Source organism: Parambassis ranga, chromosome 7 (genome assembly GCF_900634625.1).
Source record: "Parambassis ranga chromosome 7, fParRan2.1, whole genome shotgun sequence".
NCBI lineage: Eukaryota > Metazoa > Chordata > Actinopteri > Ambassidae > Parambassis > Parambassis ranga.
This window is the reverse complement of record NC_041028.1, coordinates 13,577,885-13,594,618: the sequence shown is the minus strand read 5'-3', so window position 1 is coordinate 13,594,618 and position 16,734 is coordinate 13,577,885. Positions and strand designations below refer to the sequence as shown.

The following is a 16,734-nucleotide window of genomic DNA, read 5'->3' as shown; positions in this document are numbered from 1 at the left end:
CTACTACAAAGATACACATCTGAGCCCATTATGTGATCATCAAGATACAACTCTGTATGCAGTTTTCTTGACAAACATCCTGCACTTCGATTGTCAAATCCATTTGGGCAATAGGATGGGGGGATAGACGAGGGATTTCCATTTAAGTACAGTGAATAGAGGCTTGCTGCTAATGAAAAGGAGTATTTATTAGGCTGCCAATCTGACCGTCAGCCAACTCCCTCAAGGGCTTACAGGGCCCTGGGATCCAATCTACCCAGCAGATAACAGGCATATCTGAATCAGGGTAAACCAAGTGTGAGCAGGTCTGACTATGCACATAAAAAATGACAAAAGAAGTGACTCAGAGAAGAGAAAATATGGGTTTAGGCTCTGCACAATGCCTTACAGTTTCCTTTATCTTCCCAGGGATGCCTGTGGCCACAGTGGTGCCACAGCAAGTGTTCTCTGCAGAATCTTCACTCCCACACCCCATTACAGCACAAACACACACACAGAAGAATGTACCATGAGGAGCCACCAGCTGTTGCAGTGACCGATATGGGAAACGCCCAAAATACTTCCATCATCAAAATCTGGTGCGTTAGTTCTCCCTTATGCACCTACCGGTACATGGTCAGGCTGTTTACACACACTTGAGTTCTTTCTACTGGAAGGAAATCACCCAACAACAGTCACTTATTAACAAAACAAGAGCTCATCAAGACTCAGCAAGTGGCCGCATCCCAATCATTCCTTTCCTGATTATGCACTACGCAGCTGATGCCTGCCGTGTTAAAAAATGCTGCTAAAAATATATCTCACATCCTACTACAGTATGTGACACCTGAGATGTACAGATGAGAAAGCCTGCTGAGGAAGCCTCTATAGTTTCACAAGCATTAACACTCCTATGACTTTATTGTTCCCAGTCATTTCCAGTTCTCACGCTGTTGAAAGACAAACTACTTAACCTACAGTGCATCCGACACTTGACACCTATAAATCATAAATCCTCACTGCTTGTTGCACACATGCCCTGCAGTCTTACTTTTATGATTCACAGAAAAGGCTGGAAAGCGGCCTTTTCAGCTGCAGAGCATCGCTATTCAATGACCAGCTGCAGCTGAAGTGGCCTTCGACCCATTCCACGATGACTGGCTGAGAGGTTTGAGGTCCGGATGGCAACCTCACCACTTCCTGTGTGCTACCGTCAAAGGGTATAATCATACCACCACCACATCATGCAGAGCTTTTGATTTAAGCTGCCAAACAGAACTGGCAAATGTCCTTCAGTACTGTTCTGGATTTTGAAGCAGAGGACATACAAACAAAAGTTAAGTCTTCCTGATCATCTTTTTTTACCTTTAAACTGACATAGTTATGTGTAATTCTTCAAGTTGCACATGAAGTAACTCTAGATTACATACAGGCTACAGAGTATATCATTTTAAAACCCATTTTAGGTTTAGGTATTACCTGTACCATCTACATCACAGCACAACCTTTGGTAATGTTTGCAAAGAGTGTTAACTTGCTTATATCCATGAAGAAGTAAAGTTGTTTAAAAGGCTTCTTTAGATAGACAAATTAAAACAATTTGAAATACTAACAATATTTTCTTACACCAAGCTGAACCGCACCCATCAAAAATGACAAAAAGTACGGTAATCTAACTTTACACTTCTCTGTCTGACAATGCCATAACACGCACACTTTCATTCATCCCCCACAGTCCGGCGAGGGTAATGTGATATCGCACTCTGGAACAGACCTTCAGCAAGCAGATGGCCAGCTTTTCAAAAATGCCTGGATGCTGAGACCTACATGACTGAGGTTCAAGGCTGGGGAATACAGCCACAAGAATCTCTACAAAGGCTGTGCTGACACACAAACATTCGGCTCTCCCATTTCTCTGGGGAGAAAACCTTCCTTCTTACTTGCATTGAAAATAGTTGGATCACTTTTTAAACTACCTTCCATGTTGTTAGATTGAATCTGACATATGTTGCAGAATAAGGGAACCAGCTGCTGAGGTGAATTCCATCTTCCTTTTTTAGCCATTCAACAAAACCCATGAACACACCCGGCACTGGAGGACATCCCTCCACATGTCAACAGTTTATTGCAGCATCTAGATCCTCCATCATTGTCTGAGGAGTGATGAGCTGTTTCATTTCTTCTCATATTACACCACATGTGCTTTAAAACATCATCCACCATCACCACCCACCATGACGGAGTAGTTGTCAAGTTCAATGAACACAGACAAAGCAAAACTTCTAAACGAGGTAATAAATAGGACAGCTGTGTATATCCAGCAGAATGCTAGCAGGTGAACAAGGCATTTGACATTTGGCTCTCACACACATTCCTAAATCAGCTGACAAAAGTGTGTGTGTGTGTGTGTGTGTGTGTGTGTGTGTGTGTGTGTGGTGGTCCCAGTGTGGAACCATTGTCGAGAGCAGTCAACTAGCTTAAGTGCCATGAAGTTGTTCGTTGCCTCACAAATTAAGTGTGTTCCAAGGGACTCTGAGCCGAATTAAACACCAAGGTAAATATAACACATCAAACCAGTCTAAAGTTGTTCTCTTCGTCTTAAACAAAGCAAAAAACGACTCAGAAACGCGATGAACTCACCTGTTAGGTGCAAAGCGGATGAATCAGCCGTCCATGGTGCTCACACAGACTCCACGCTAACAGGCAGAAAGTATCTGAGCTCCAGCGCTAGTTCACGAAACTGAGGATAAGAAAGGAGAACCCCGGTGCAGTTTTAGGAAACTAACTGCTCCTATAATAGAAAAAAAACTTCCGAGTCCAACAAGGGTGCGTGTGTGGTTCTGTGAGCGTGGGTGTACCCCTCAGAACCCGAGCCAGCGCCTGTTGTTCGGCCGAGCAGCTCTCTACATCTGAGAGGTTTTAACAACAGTTTGTGCGGCGGAGCGGACAGCTGAGACCCACGGAGCCAGACACCGCGAGGCAGGAAGAGGGAACCTGGGCCCTTCAAAATAAGGGTGTCTGACAAACACATTGCGTAAAGTTATCAAATGTGCCACATGCTGTGTGTGGTTTCGCTACCACTACCGATGGCAGCCTTAATAATAAAAAGAAACAAAACTGAACCATGCTGTCAATAATTTCCTGACCTGTGTATCTTTATGTTTCAAAAAGTGCACTGACGTGAGTCTTTTATTTTGAAAATACATCCCAGATGTGTTGCTCTGCCTCTGCTGGCTTGACACAGGCACAAAGCTTTTATAATATGGATTAAAACTTGAAAAAAGAAAAGAAAAACTTGGGTAATGCTCAGCATGGATATTAGTTTGTTCCTATAAAACTTTTGATGAGTAGTTTCCATTGAAAATATCATCATTTCATTAATCAAATCATAGAATGTACTACTAAAGGGTTATGTAGCAGTGCGAGTGTTGTTGTAACACCTACCAGGTGGTACTGGCTTGTTTGAGAACATTATTTCTTTCTTTCTAACTCAACATTCGAAATCATTCAACATGAAAATGAGCCGTTACTTAAATCAGACTCTCCTCCTTTACCGACCGGTACCTACCTATAAGGAGTGACTGCCCTCTGCTGGTGCAGCACCTACACTGGTGTTTACGGTTTTGCATGAAAACAACGATTGCGTTCAAAGCTATTTATCAAATTTCGTCTTTTAGAATCAGATCTTTTTCTAATCTAATAGAAATTAGATGAGGCATAAATGGCTCAGAGCACATATCAGTGAAGTGGCCTGTTTGTCCTTTGTTGTGAGCAGACATTAGTGGGTTTATGTGTCTAAAATCAACAACCAAACAGGAAACGTTGGTGAGCTCTTAGCTCTGTTAATGCTGGAGTCAGATGTGGATCAATGGATTGGCCTTCTCTTTCAGCTTTTCCATCCATTACTCAAAAATAAAATTAAATAAATAAATCTTACAGTTCAGTTGTAGAGAATCCAGCAAAAGGTTTGGTTTCAAACTAAATTGCTCTTACCAGGCTAACTCTTGTTAGCCTTGACCAGAAAGGCACATTTTGGTTGATTTGTAAATGGAGAGGTACATAATTAACCTAAGTATTTTTTATATACTGCTTAATATAGGTAGATATGATTTGAACATAGCCTACATTGTGATGTTGTAATATTCCTCTTAAACTACAAAGTCGTCCAACAGTGTAGCCTATAGAGGAATGTTATTATTGTACTTGTGGCAGTGTCCAGCACACAGCACAGCACAGGTATGTCTCAACACGTATTGACAGCTGATATTGTCAACAGCGGACCAGCTCTCCATGTGACCCGGGGGCAGGCTGCGGAGGAACGGGGGCGTTTCCTTGAGCCGCTCCTACCTTTGTTGCTGGATCTCACCTGTCAGGTTAGCAAACCGAAGCTGTGAAAAACCGTGTATGTTTAGAAAATATATAAATATACACGCAGGAAACTTAAACAGCACAACGACATGGAGTCCCCAATGAAGGATTCCCCCGTCAGACCGGGGTTTCACCGACTGGAAGTCCAGAAAACGACGTGGGACGTCCCGGAGAGATACACGGCGCTGAGGTCCATCGGCTCCGGAGCTTACGGGACAGTCTGGTGAGTTTACCTGGGGAGGGTAACGACAGAAGGACAGCCTCAGCCATCCCTTCACATCTGGATGGTGTTTTTTTAGTAATAATATTATGAACTAATCTTGCAATGTTTTGGAGTTTGCAACCTTAGATATGGGAATGAAAGACCAAACTAATGTAAACTGACAATTATTAATCATTTTGTTATTGTACAGAAGAACAATTGTCAATCATTCAGCTCCGATATAAATGGTTTGATCACGTCAAATGTGTTGATCCGCAGCATAAGTGCTACGATGATCAGGCTGTTCTATATTTGTAAATGGACTTAATTGTCATTTATTGAATCCAGATGCATTGCAAATGATTTTCTATAGGCCGTCTGTATTTATACAGACCTAAGTTTGCATTCCACACCCGGAATACTCAGGCAGTCCAAGAGGCCCGGAATACTCTCACATCTGCTAACAGAAGCACTATTGTCTGCCTGAGGCAAGTCAGCAAGTCAATGCAGGTCCTCCAATATGACAAGAATCTCCACCACCAACATGGAACAATCCAGCCTACAGGAATCCAAGATACCTCAGACACAGTTCTTTCTAATGATAAGGCTCTGACAGACAAGATCGAACTGCTGATTATATCACACAGGGTCAGCATTTAGCAGAGAGGGCAGCAGGCCTGGATACTTTGATTTCAGGTCAGCTGGTTTAATTAAAACAAACAAAGCCAGTTGTCCATTTACAGCAAAATCTTTAAGGAAAGCAAATAGAAAGATAAACATGTCTACATAATAAACTAGGGATTTTCCTATGGCTTTAGGGTCTCTAAGACTGTGGTTGTTTCCCCTTTAGCTCTGCCATTGACCAGAAGACCAAGGAGAAGGTAGCCATCAAGAAGCTGTATCGGCCTTTCGAGTCACTCATTCTCGCCAAGCGGGCCTACAGGGAACTCAGGCTGCTCCGCCACATACAGCATGAAAATGTAAGAAAGTATAATAAACAGCTAAAACCTCCATTTCCTCCTCTGTCTTTCAAATAAAGTTGATTTTGAGGATAAGCAAACATTGTTGACCGTTCAACAAAGGCCCACAATCCTTTCTGCTGCCACGTTAGCAGTGTTGTGTATTGAAACCCTCATGGCTCAGTATTTTTCCTGACAACCTTCGAATGAGCTTCAGCTTTGTCTAAAGAAAGCACGCCAAGAAAAGAATTGTGACCTGTTTATAGACATTAAGGTATTTAGGGTATCCTTCCTATTTTTAAAACGTGAACATCACCACCAGATATCCTGGTACATATGTCCACTTGGACCCAGGGACACACTGATTAGATTGTTGGTGGTAAAACAAGAATTCATTAAATGTTTGATAAAAACTCACAAAAATGTCTGAATGGATACAATTATATACTCTCATTATTTGGTAAAGGCATAAAATGTGATTTGTAGATTTGTACACTTTTTTGTCAGACATGTTGGAAATTCACTGAGTTTTTGCTTAAAGGTGATCTGCCTCCTTGACGTCTTCACACCTGACTCCACACTGGAGAAATTCCACACCTTGTAAGTTGGGAGTCAGAAACAACATTCTCCTGTTAGTTGTTGCAACATGTTGAGACCTTGAGTGCATGTGTGTGCATGAAAAGTTGAAACGAGACAGTGTGAGAGCAAGCTGATTCTTTGTTGTTTTGGTTTGGGTTGTGCTGCTGTCCCTCACTATAGCAATGTGTTCTTATCCTCTTTAGTATTCTTTCAGTAACAGTCTAATTTATTAGACTTAGAATTTTATGTTTTATTCACTTTTATATGTTTTTGTTAATCTATATGTTGTTTGCCTTCATCCCTAGTTACATGGTCATGCCATTTGTAGCCCAGGATCTGGGCCACATCATGAAAAAGAGAAGATTAAGTGATCGCATCATTACATATCTCTTCTACCAGCTCCTACGGGGCCTGAAGGTGAAGGATTTTTATTATTGTTACAAGATTTTTTATCTGGTGACCATAGTGCCAATCAGACAATAATAAAGACACACTTTAATACTACCACACAAAGTCTCTTTAAGGTTGAATATTTTCCATTTACTGATCTTAATTCGTAATCAGTGCTTTATTGCCTTTCTACACAGTGCAGGTCAATGTATAACTGAGGGTGAATCAATACAAACAAAACAGAAAGCACAAGACAGACCTTATGTAAATGACTCTGTCTTTAAATGAGCTGCAAACGCCTTTGATCCCAGATGTTTCCTCCTCCTTATCACAGCAGACTGGATTTATAGCTGGAAAATCAGTCGAAGCCACCACAATCACCTGCGGGTGGAGCCTGCGTAAAGCTTTACAACCTGCCATTCAGAGAGCCATGTCTGCCCTGCTAAACAAACATCAATGTGTATGTAATAACATGTGTGTGTGTGTATTTAAATCTATGTTCTCCTTTTTTTCTCCAGTACATTCACTCTGCAGGGATCATTCATCGGGTCAGTATATGAAGATTTATATAGGAACACACCACCTCTGCCTAAGTGATTGTATCCTAATTAGAATTTTTGTATCTATCAGGATCTGAAGCCAGGTAACCTTGCTGTGAGTGAGAACTGTGAACTAAAGGTAAGTTCTTGAAAAAAATAAATAATTACATACTTTTAAAAATACAAAAGAAAAGAAATGAAACTGAAGGGTTTTGTTCAGGCATGTTGCTACGCATCCTTTCATCCATAAACATTTTAAGTAAAGTTGAACTGTACCTCTTGTCAGATTCTGGATTTTGGCCTGGCCAGACAGGCGGAGAGTGAAATGACTGGTTATGTTGTCACACGCTGGTACAGAGCACCAGAGGTCATTTTCAACTGGATGCACTACAGTCAGACAGGTAATATTACTGTTGAAAATATATTAGAACACTCCAGTATGCTACTGCAAAGCACTTGTCTGAATTATGAATAATATTCTCTCTCTCTCTCCCCGGCAGTGGATGTGTGGTCAGCCGCCTGTATCCTGGCTGAAATGATTACTGGCCAGGTTCTTTTCCCAGGACACGACAGTATCCACACATGTGTTCTAATAACACCTTGTTTACTCAAAGACATGAGCCGGAGACATGTTGTTACTGCCAATTTTACAGGATAAAATATAGTAATAAAGATAATGTAGAATCTTTTGTCAGGCTTAAAGGGCCAGTCCACAGAATTTACACTCAAATATGTGATTATTTCTTCTTTTGCATCTGCCTGAGGTGCAATAAATATATAAGTACAATAAATTAACCCCTTGAGTTCTCCAGAAAAAATAATACTTTGCTGCTTTAAAAATTTAAAACAAAGTAACTGCTTACAAGTAGATTTAAAGCATTTTGTTATATAGTACACCTATATCACAGGCAGAAAAGCAGGTAGAAAGAGTCAGTGTCATTCACACTTAGTCCAGCAGCCGCAGAGCATACAGATCCCTTGTTTAGATGTCAGTGTATTGAAAGTGGACCACAGATAATGACATCATCACTGTCCAAATGGCAATGGCTGAGCTCGTTTTTTCATCTTCAACATTAAATAATAGTCTGAAGATGCCCCCAACAAAGATGAACAGTGCAGGTAGTAGCAGGTTCAAATCCACGTCCCTGTAAGGTGGACTCATGTGCTGGAATGTTGTTATTCTCCTGTAACAGTTCTTATTATGGATCAACTAGGTGTTCCTTAACAGCATGCTCAGGCATTGATCAGCTAAAGAAGATCCTCCATCTGACAGGAACACCGGACTCCTCCCTGGTGCAGAAGATGCAGAGTAAAGATGTGAGTTCATCTGAGTGTGAATGACTTGTCTTATCTTCGTTTCAGTATAAGCTACTTAGTTGTTACTTCTTTTCCAGGCACAGTCATATGTGCAGGGGCTCCCACCACAAAAGAAGAAAAATTTCAAGGAAGTGTTTCCATCCATGGATAAGAATGGTATGTTTTACTTGTTAAATTAAAACTAAAATACCAAAAAAGGAGAAGAAGAAGAAAATCATAAAAAGTCTAACCTGAGTTGTTTCTGGTTTGATGTCTCCAGCTATAAACCTGCTGGAGGGGATGTTGCTGCTGGATCCAGAGAAGAGGCTGACAGTGAAGCAGGGAATCTCCCACCGCTTCCTGGCTGAACATTGTGACCCAGAGAGCGAACTGGACTCTGACCCTTATGATGATTCCTTTGAGAGCTTGGAGCTTGCAGTCGGCGAGTGGAAGAGTAAGTAAAAGTGACCCAAAACTGGCCTAAAGAGACGTACCCTCATTTTAATTCTGCACCATACACTTGAAACTTCTAGATGTCTTCATCAGTGTCTACCATTTTTCTATCCACTCAGGCCTAATCCACATGGAGATCATGACCTTCGACCCTGACAATCCCAGTAAGACTGCCATGTAGGACACCGTGTGTATGTTGGCGCCTCCCAGTGTTTAGGAGTAATACATGCACATGAAAAGGTCAACATTAATGCATTTTAATAAAGGGCAGCTTTATTAGGATGGCCTGTATGAACAATGGACAGGAGTCTAACGGGTTAGCATTGCAGTAATGTCTGTTTTATTAAAAACACAGAATATCAGTGCTGTCTTGTTATTCCAAGATTTTTCTTTTGCCTCTTGCTGCACGGGTATGTTTTGACAAGATCGCATCATTTTCACAATAAAAATTACTTATGTGTTTTTTGTAATATATATTCTTATGTAGTGTAAGGGTATGTAGTATTTTCTTCATTTGTATTTCAGTATGGTCTTTACACCAGTGCATTACTTTCAGTTTTTAAGTCTCAATCATTTGTTTTTGTATAAAACATTTCAATGACACAAAATCCCATTGACTAAATATTTAAATGCATGTTACCAAAAGCTGTCATTAAAAGCATGAAGTGTTGGATCTGAATATGATTTGGTGTTGGCATTATAGCTATTGATATGTTACTGTAATGATTTCTTGCGGTCACTTGGGGGCAGCATTAAAGCATGGCTGTCCGGAGGAGGTTGGATGGAGGGTGGAGTTTTTTTTCCGAGAAATACTACTTTGAATATCCATCCATCTTCTGAACCCGCTGTGTCCTGTAGTACAAGGTCACAAGGGGCTGGAGCCAATCCCAGCTATCTACTGAGGCGAGAGGCAGGGTACACCCTGGACAGGTCACCTGTCCATCGCAGGGCAACATACAGACAACTATTCACACTCACATGTCACCAATTCATTCTTTAGAATTTGGGTGGAAGCTAGAGAGTACCAGGAGAAAACTCACGTGGGAATGTGTAAACTAATGTAAACTAACATGCAGTACATCCTGGTTTTTGTTTGCTTGTTTGTTTTTTAACCCTCTGCTGGCTTCTCCTTCAGTTCCACCATGACTGTGACATCTGTTGTTTTAAAACTGAATGAAATAAATAAATAGCTGATGTTACGTTCCCCAATTAGTCCAGGGGATGAGGGGAAGCAACAATAATGTTACCCAGGCCTGAGGAAGAGACAGCAGTCGGAAAGTGACTATTAATTAAATTTATTAACTTAAACGAATAACAAAATAATAAATCAAACACAAAAGCAAAACTAAAAAGATCAGCGCTGAATATCATGCTCTAGTCCCTCTGGACGGAGCAAAGACGCATGGTGTGTGCGTCCACAAGTTGGCCCACACTGGCCCCGGCCATGTGCACACCTCCAGCTGATATACTTCTGCTGACGAGGGCCAAGTGGACTCAGGTGTGGATGATCCACTTGGTTCACTGGAAGCACTTGGAAACCTGCACAGAAAGCAGAGACAGACATACACACAACAAGTACTGGCACGTAACACTGATGATAACTATTCATTTATTATTAAAGCAAAGACTCACAAAGTATGGTGTAAAGGGAGACATTGGTATGTTGAGTAAAGCATATTGGAATCCTTTGAATATTTCGATGTAAAATTAGAGCTACTACACCACCTTTATGCCATCTCTTGGCCATTAGAAAGAACGTCATTTCGAGGGGCTTCTGCCCTGCCTTAATTATTCTGACATGGAGCTTGCATCTTCTTCTTGTTTGTTTCAAACCCAGTTTTTCAAAAGCATCTCTTATGCCACACCCTGCCACAACTCCTGTGCCCTCCTGTGAGCCCTTGTTTGATGTTTCTGCTCGGGTATGTTGCATTCATCTCTCCTTACTCAAACTTTTGGCAGATCTGCTTCCACTTATCTCAATTATAGGTGTGGCCAACTGCAGCCAAGCATTACCAAGCTCTATTAATCTATTTACATCACAACACGAATTCCTATGTGCACATGGGTGATGGGCTGTAATTCGACAGGTGCAGCTCACCAGGATGCCTTTGTTGTTTGAAAATGTGATAATGATCCTTCACCTTCTTATATCCTCCTTCATTATATCAGGGCCACTTTTTTGATTTTTATACATTTTTATAAATTAAAATTATCATTGTTTATTACTGTTTTAAAAAACTGATCCAATAAAAAACCTTGTACAGTTTGATGGAAAAAAGAAAAAAGTACAAATGTAAATAAAATCAAACAGATCAAGCCCAAATGCACATGAACACAGATTTATTTCAGATGTGTTGGTGTTACAAATTCACAATAAATCTGGTAATCCCAGTCAGCCTAATCTGCTTTTTAATCCAGTGTGAAAATGAAACATGTATGTATAGCATGATCTAAACACCATTTGTTATACTGCAGTGGTGAACCCATTTTCTCTCTAAACAGGAGAAGAAAAAGAGGATCCCAAAAATCAAATGTGAAAGTATTACATGTGGTTGCTTTTGCTGATGTCAAACTGCACAATTAGATGACAGATGTGAGAACAGAAGAGTTGCTGATGTTAGCAAATTATCTGTGATTACTTCTGTGCAAAACTAAGAACAGTTGTTGACATTTTGTGCACAATGGTTGTTGCTTTAGGTGGATTCTCTGTCATGACACTACAAGTATCAACTTGTCTGCACAACTGTATCCAGCAACCAAAAGACAGCCAGGCTGACTGATCAGAGGAAGACAGGACTGACTCACATCTCTGCTGCTCTTTGCTTTTGGTCTAACAATCTCTCTGCCTTTACTTGTTTTTGATTCAATCTCTTACTCTCTGTAGTGGGGAGGAAGCTTTCATGAAGGGGACAAAAAAAGGGGAGAACAAAACGAGGAGAGAAGAAGAAGAATGGAGATGAAGATGACTGCTGTGTTGTTTTAGTAGCGCGTAGATGACACGCGGCTGCTGCTTCTTGAGCTCATGAGGCCACCACCTCCGATGCTCATGCTGCTCATGCCGCCGCCATAGCCACCGCCCATGCCCATGCCGCCGCCCATGCCGCCTCCCATGCCAGAACTGAAGCCCATTCCACTGCCAAAGCCTCCTGCACCGAAGCCTCCTCCACCACCACCAGCAGCTGGTGATGAAAAATGAAACATTTTCGGTTATTTTCAGTCTTGTTGGCTCATTTAAACTTTCAGTCCTACAAGAAATTGCAAACACCTACCCATGCTGCTGCTTGTGGACTGTACGTGGATGGTTGCACTTCCACCACCAGAGGAAATTCTACGGAAAGGTACATAAATAAGCAACTGTAGATGCTGATAATGTCTGCTGATGATTGAAACTACTGGATAGAACACTCTTTTTACCTGGATTCCTCTCCCTCCAGAAGCTTCCTGTAGGTGGCAATCTCAATGTCCAGAGCCAACTTGACGTTCATGAGCTCTTGGTATTCGCGGACCTGGCGGGCCATGTCCTGCTTAGCTCTCTGCAGGGCATCTTCAAGGTCCCTTATGCGGGCCTTGGCGTCCTTCACTGCCAGCTCACCACGCTCCTCAGCCTCAGCGATCTGGGCTTCCAGGTTGGCACGCTGTGAGGTTGTAAACATAGCAGAAGCTTCACATGTGCTTCTTTTCACTAAAAATGCAACCAAATGTACACAACGAAACAACATTTCCTTACCTGTCCCTTGACTGCCTCGATCTCATTCTGGATGCGGCTAATCATCCGGTTGAGCTCAGCAATCTCGCTCTTGGTGGAGCGAAGGTCATCTCCGGCCTGGGATGCACTGGTCTGCATTTCCTGGAACTAAAGCCATAAAAATGTTAAAAATGATTCAGAAGAACATCACAACTTCCATTTGACATAGCAGGCTTGGTCTAGCTACCTTCTGCTGATACCATTTCTCAGCATCTGCTCTGCTGTTGTTGGCGATCTCCTCGTACTGTGCTCTGACTTCAGCCACGATGGCGTCCATATCCAGGTTGCGGCTGTTGTCCATCTCCACAATGACTGAAGTGTCCTTGATCTGTCCCTGAAGCTCACGAAGTTCCTGCACACAAGATGTTATAAATGGAATCAAAATTTTGCAGATGATAAAATAAATGTTTCTGCTCTTTTTATTCTTGTGCTTACAGCGTCATAAACTGCTCTGAGGAAGTTAATCTCATCTTGAAGGGCGTCAACCTTGGCCTCCAGCTCAATTTTGTTCATGTAGGCGCCATCAACATCCTGTAAGGGGAGAAGAAGAAGGAAGTGGTCTTTATTGGTGACTAGGGTGATCAATAATTTATGCATCAACTGGAACCTTGCAGAGTGACAGGATTAATGATGCGGGCTCTGTTCTTACCTTCTTGAGGAGCACAAACTCATTCTCCACAGCAGCACGCTTGTTGATTTCATCTTCATATCTGCCATAAACATTAGAGGAATTAACAGATGGGCATCATCTACTGCTGGCCAGGTTTCATATGGCATGCTTTAACTCACTTGTTCTTAAAGTCCTCCACCAATCCCTGCATGTTCTTCAGCTCTCCCTCCAGCTTGATCTTCTCATTGCCGAGCCCGTCCAGCTGTCTGCGCAGGTTGGCGATGTAGGCCTCGAACATGCTGTCAATGTTGGAGCGTGTGGTGGTCTGGTCTTGCAGCAGGTTCCACTTGGTCTCCAGCATTTTGTTCTGCTGCTCCAGGAAGCGGACCTAAAGAGGTGCAAACATTTCCGCAGAATATTATCAACTGTGCAGAATATTAACCATTCACTATTATAAGACACAAATCCACATGTTTAACTGGATATGACCACTCTAGTGTTTCCTGCCGCCTGCCGCTCACTCCACACAGAGACAGCTGGCGAGGGGCCAGTTATGGTCCAGTGAATTTAAAGCTGCAGTGGTCCGCTTTCAGTTTCTGTGCAGGAGATGTGGACTATGATATTAAAAAAATCATGTTTGTGATGATACGTAGCTGCAGTTTGCAGACAGGGTAGCATTTATTTTCAGAGTTAGCAGTAGCTGTAGATGCTAAATATCTGAAGTGTACCTAATTTTCAGGTTTTCAGGAGCTCATAGGGCCTTTTAGAGAAAGTCTGCTGCAGCATCCTTTTCTTATCTGTCTCATTTAGTTCATTCATTTCAACATTTTTAGTTCAATTAGATGCAAAATCTTCACTTCACTTAAGACGTAGACAGAAAAGATCATCTCACCTTGTCAATGAAGCTTGCGAAGCGGTTGTTCAGTGTCTTGATCTGCTCCTTCTCTTGGGTGCGGACAGTTTGGATGGTGGGGTCAATCTCGAGGTTCAGAGGGGCCAGCAGGCTCTGGTTGACTTGGACGTTTGTGATGGTAGGTATCATACCACCTCCCATACCTCCAGCACCAAAGCCAAAACCACCACCACCGCCCATACCAAGACCAGCACCACCACCCATACCAAAACCAGAACCACCACCACTACCAAAAGCAGAGGCAGAACTGAATCCAGCACCACCTCCAAAGCCAGCTCCACCACTTGACCTGAGCATGGAGCCACCAGCCATGCTAGATGAAACCGACATTGCAGGCCTCATCATAACAGCAGATCTTGAGGAAAAACCTCCTCCTCCTCCTGAACGCATGCTTCCACCAAAGCCACCACCACCGCTGCTGCTGTGGAAGCTGGTCCTTTTCACGCTCATAGTAGTCATCTTTCTGGTTTAGTTTCTTCTGAAGAGGAAGGAAAGGGGAGGCAGAGAGAGAGAGAGAGGTTTGGCAGAGCAGTTGAGCACACTAAGAGGAGAGTCAAGTCCCTCTAAGTGTCTTCTACCTGTCTGTGATGGATATTTATCTGCCTCCAATCGTGGAGGAGGTACCAATAAGCTCAACCTCCAACGCACCACCTCCCACAACCCCTCCTCTAGTTACCTGGATCCCTGAGGGTGCACTTACAGGCAGGTAGATTGGCTTGGAGCAGCCTAGCCTGTCAGACAGGTAACAGCGCTGCATTTGTAAAGTGATCCAGGCCCAACACACCCAGATGCTTTGTTTAGCTGCAGGCATTAAAAGGGATCTGACAGGTTAGGGTCCTGTGTACTCTCTAATTCACCTTGTTCTATCAATATCACAGCTGGAGTTTCAAAGGATGTGTTTCAATGATCATACATAGATTTATTCATATTATTATTTTAGTAATTTCTAAGAGGACATTTATTTCACTGTATGACAGTTGTGCAGAATTAATTAAAAACATTTAAATGACTATATACTAGCAGGGCTGATAAAAGTGTCAGTGGGCAGAAATAAACCTGTTGGCAGCCTAATACAATAAACAGTTTTATATAATTTCATCTGATGATGCATGCACAATGGCACATAAGGAGAATTATTACATAACCCACCACTTGAGGTCATATGAAAGCCCTCCTCCTGTTATAGAATCAGGCAGTTTAACCATATAAGTAGGCACATCTTTTGAGACACAAACTGGAAAACTGGAAACGGGTATAGCAAGTTGCTGCTAGAGTAGCGGGTCCACTTACAAAACAAGTTTTTCTCTTCAAGTGTTCTACTACTACTGGTCTGTCTTGAGTCACATTTTTCTGTCTTTTTTAAATGTATGTGTTCCTCTGCATCTTTATCTACAAACAAGCCCCAGATTACAGTCACCTAATCTGCCTTTATGCTGTTTCCTTCGACATGTATTCCAAGCTCTTCATTCATACACAGTGTTTAGTGTAGTAAAAGTAAGTATTGAATTCCACAATAATTTGTTAAATCCAACATCCTGGTATTTATGTGTTCAGGCTTGCAGCTTGTGGCTGCTCAAGGACACCTTTGTATGTACTGTCTTCGTGACTCATACCTAATGAAAGTGTGAAAGTTGTGAAAGTTGTGTCACTATATCTTTTTTAAGGTATTGGTAAATTGTAAATATCTATAGCATTGTTGTAAGGTGTTTATCTAAAAGGAGGAGGTCAGGGGTTAAAACTCATCCAGATTTCTTGTTCTGACAGAACTGGAACTGTCAACGCCTGTCAAAAAGCCATCTTAACAAGTCTGACAAAGGTGTTGGCTTCCCTCTGTACTATAGGAGCCTCTGAATGAGCTGTAGGGCACAGATGAGTCACACCCCAAGTGAAAATACCACTGCTTCACCCTCACTTTCAGCATTCTAAGAATAATGTATGCAACATACTGCACATATATCTATCTTAGTAGAGTCTGACATGTTAACAATACAGAGACACAGAGAAGCACATTTTTAAATATATGTCTGCTCTGTTATAGTTAGTGACAGATTATTGCCATGATAGTGATGTGATTAGGAGGACCAAACAGTTGAATACTTTTTTTTTTTTTAGATACTTACTAGATACTTAAGCAGTCAGCCATAGTTACATGCAGCTTGAGATACACTCATGAAAGACAGGACAAGACAGGGGAAGGCATCATGTCATCATGTCTCCACAAGTGTGCTGGCAATGAGAAGAGTGAGGGCATTGTTAAGTCTGATTCAGTCAGAGTGGTGTGCTGTAAGTGTTACACACAGCACATATTTCCATAGTTCTAAAATGCACCACTTTCGATTAGAACACTGAATTTAATCATCAAGGTAGGAGTAATACATGCACATGAAAAGGTCAACATTAATGCATTTTAATAAAGGGCAGCTTTATTAGGATGGCCTGTATGAACAATGGACAGGAGTCTAACGGGTTAGCATTGCAGTAATGTCTGTTTTATTAAAAACACAGAATATCAGTGCTGTCTTGTTATTCCAAGAATTTTCTTTTGCCTCTTGCTGCACGGGTATGTTTTGACAAGATCGCATCATTTTCACAATAAAAATTACTTGTGTGTGTGTGTTTTTTGTAATATATATTCTTATGTAGTGTAAGGGTATGTAGTATTTTCTTCATTTGTATTTCAGTATGGTCTTTACACCTGTGC

At 41.8% G+C, this 16,734-nt stretch overlaps 3 protein-coding genes across 3 annotated transcripts in view; 1 reads left to right on the top strand and 2 right to left on the bottom strand.

Annotated features, from left to right (window-relative positions):
- The window catches only part of LOC114438013 (plexin-B1-like), a 43,240-nt gene extending 40,340 nt beyond the window's left edge, over nucleotides 1–2,900 (bottom strand). The window contains exon 1 of the mRNA XM_028409023.1: nucleotides 2,620–2,900. The gene's annotated coding sequence lies outside the window, so the exon portion shown is untranslated. The remainder of the gene's footprint in view (nucleotides 1–2,619) is intronic.
- Nucleotides 2,901–4,304: 1,404 nt separating this feature from the next.
- On the top strand, nucleotides 4,305–16,592 carry LOC114438017 (mitogen-activated protein kinase 12). The gene is made up of 13 exons (XM_028409027.1): nucleotides 4,305–4,570; nucleotides 5,400–5,529; nucleotides 6,050–6,108; nucleotides 6,393–6,504; nucleotides 6,996–7,025; nucleotides 7,108–7,155; nucleotides 7,303–7,417; nucleotides 7,517–7,588; nucleotides 8,254–8,333; nucleotides 8,411–8,489; nucleotides 8,593–8,766; nucleotides 8,885–8,991; nucleotides 16,410–16,592. The coding sequence occupies exons 1-12, from the start codon at nucleotides 4,437–4,439 to the stop codon at nucleotides 8,944–8,946; spliced, it is 1,095 nt and encodes a 364-aa protein (XP_028264828.1). The 5' UTR covers nucleotides 4,305–4,436; the 3' UTR covers nucleotides 8,947–8,991; nucleotides 16,410–16,592.
- On the bottom strand, nucleotides 11,089–14,549 carry LOC114438015 (keratin, type II cytoskeletal cochleal-like). Its single transcript, XM_028409025.1, has 9 exons — nucleotides 14,013–14,549; nucleotides 13,300–13,508; nucleotides 13,160–13,220; nucleotides 12,946–13,041; nucleotides 12,698–12,862; nucleotides 12,493–12,618; nucleotides 12,180–12,400; nucleotides 12,035–12,093; nucleotides 11,089–11,944 (listed from the first exon to the last, which is right to left on the bottom strand). The coding sequence occupies exons 1-9, from the start codon at nucleotides 14,490–14,492 to the stop codon at nucleotides 11,745–11,747; spliced, it is 1,617 nt and encodes a 538-aa protein (XP_028264826.1). The 5' UTR covers nucleotides 14,493–14,549; the 3' UTR covers nucleotides 11,089–11,744.
- Nucleotides 16,593–16,734: the final 142 nt, after the last annotated feature.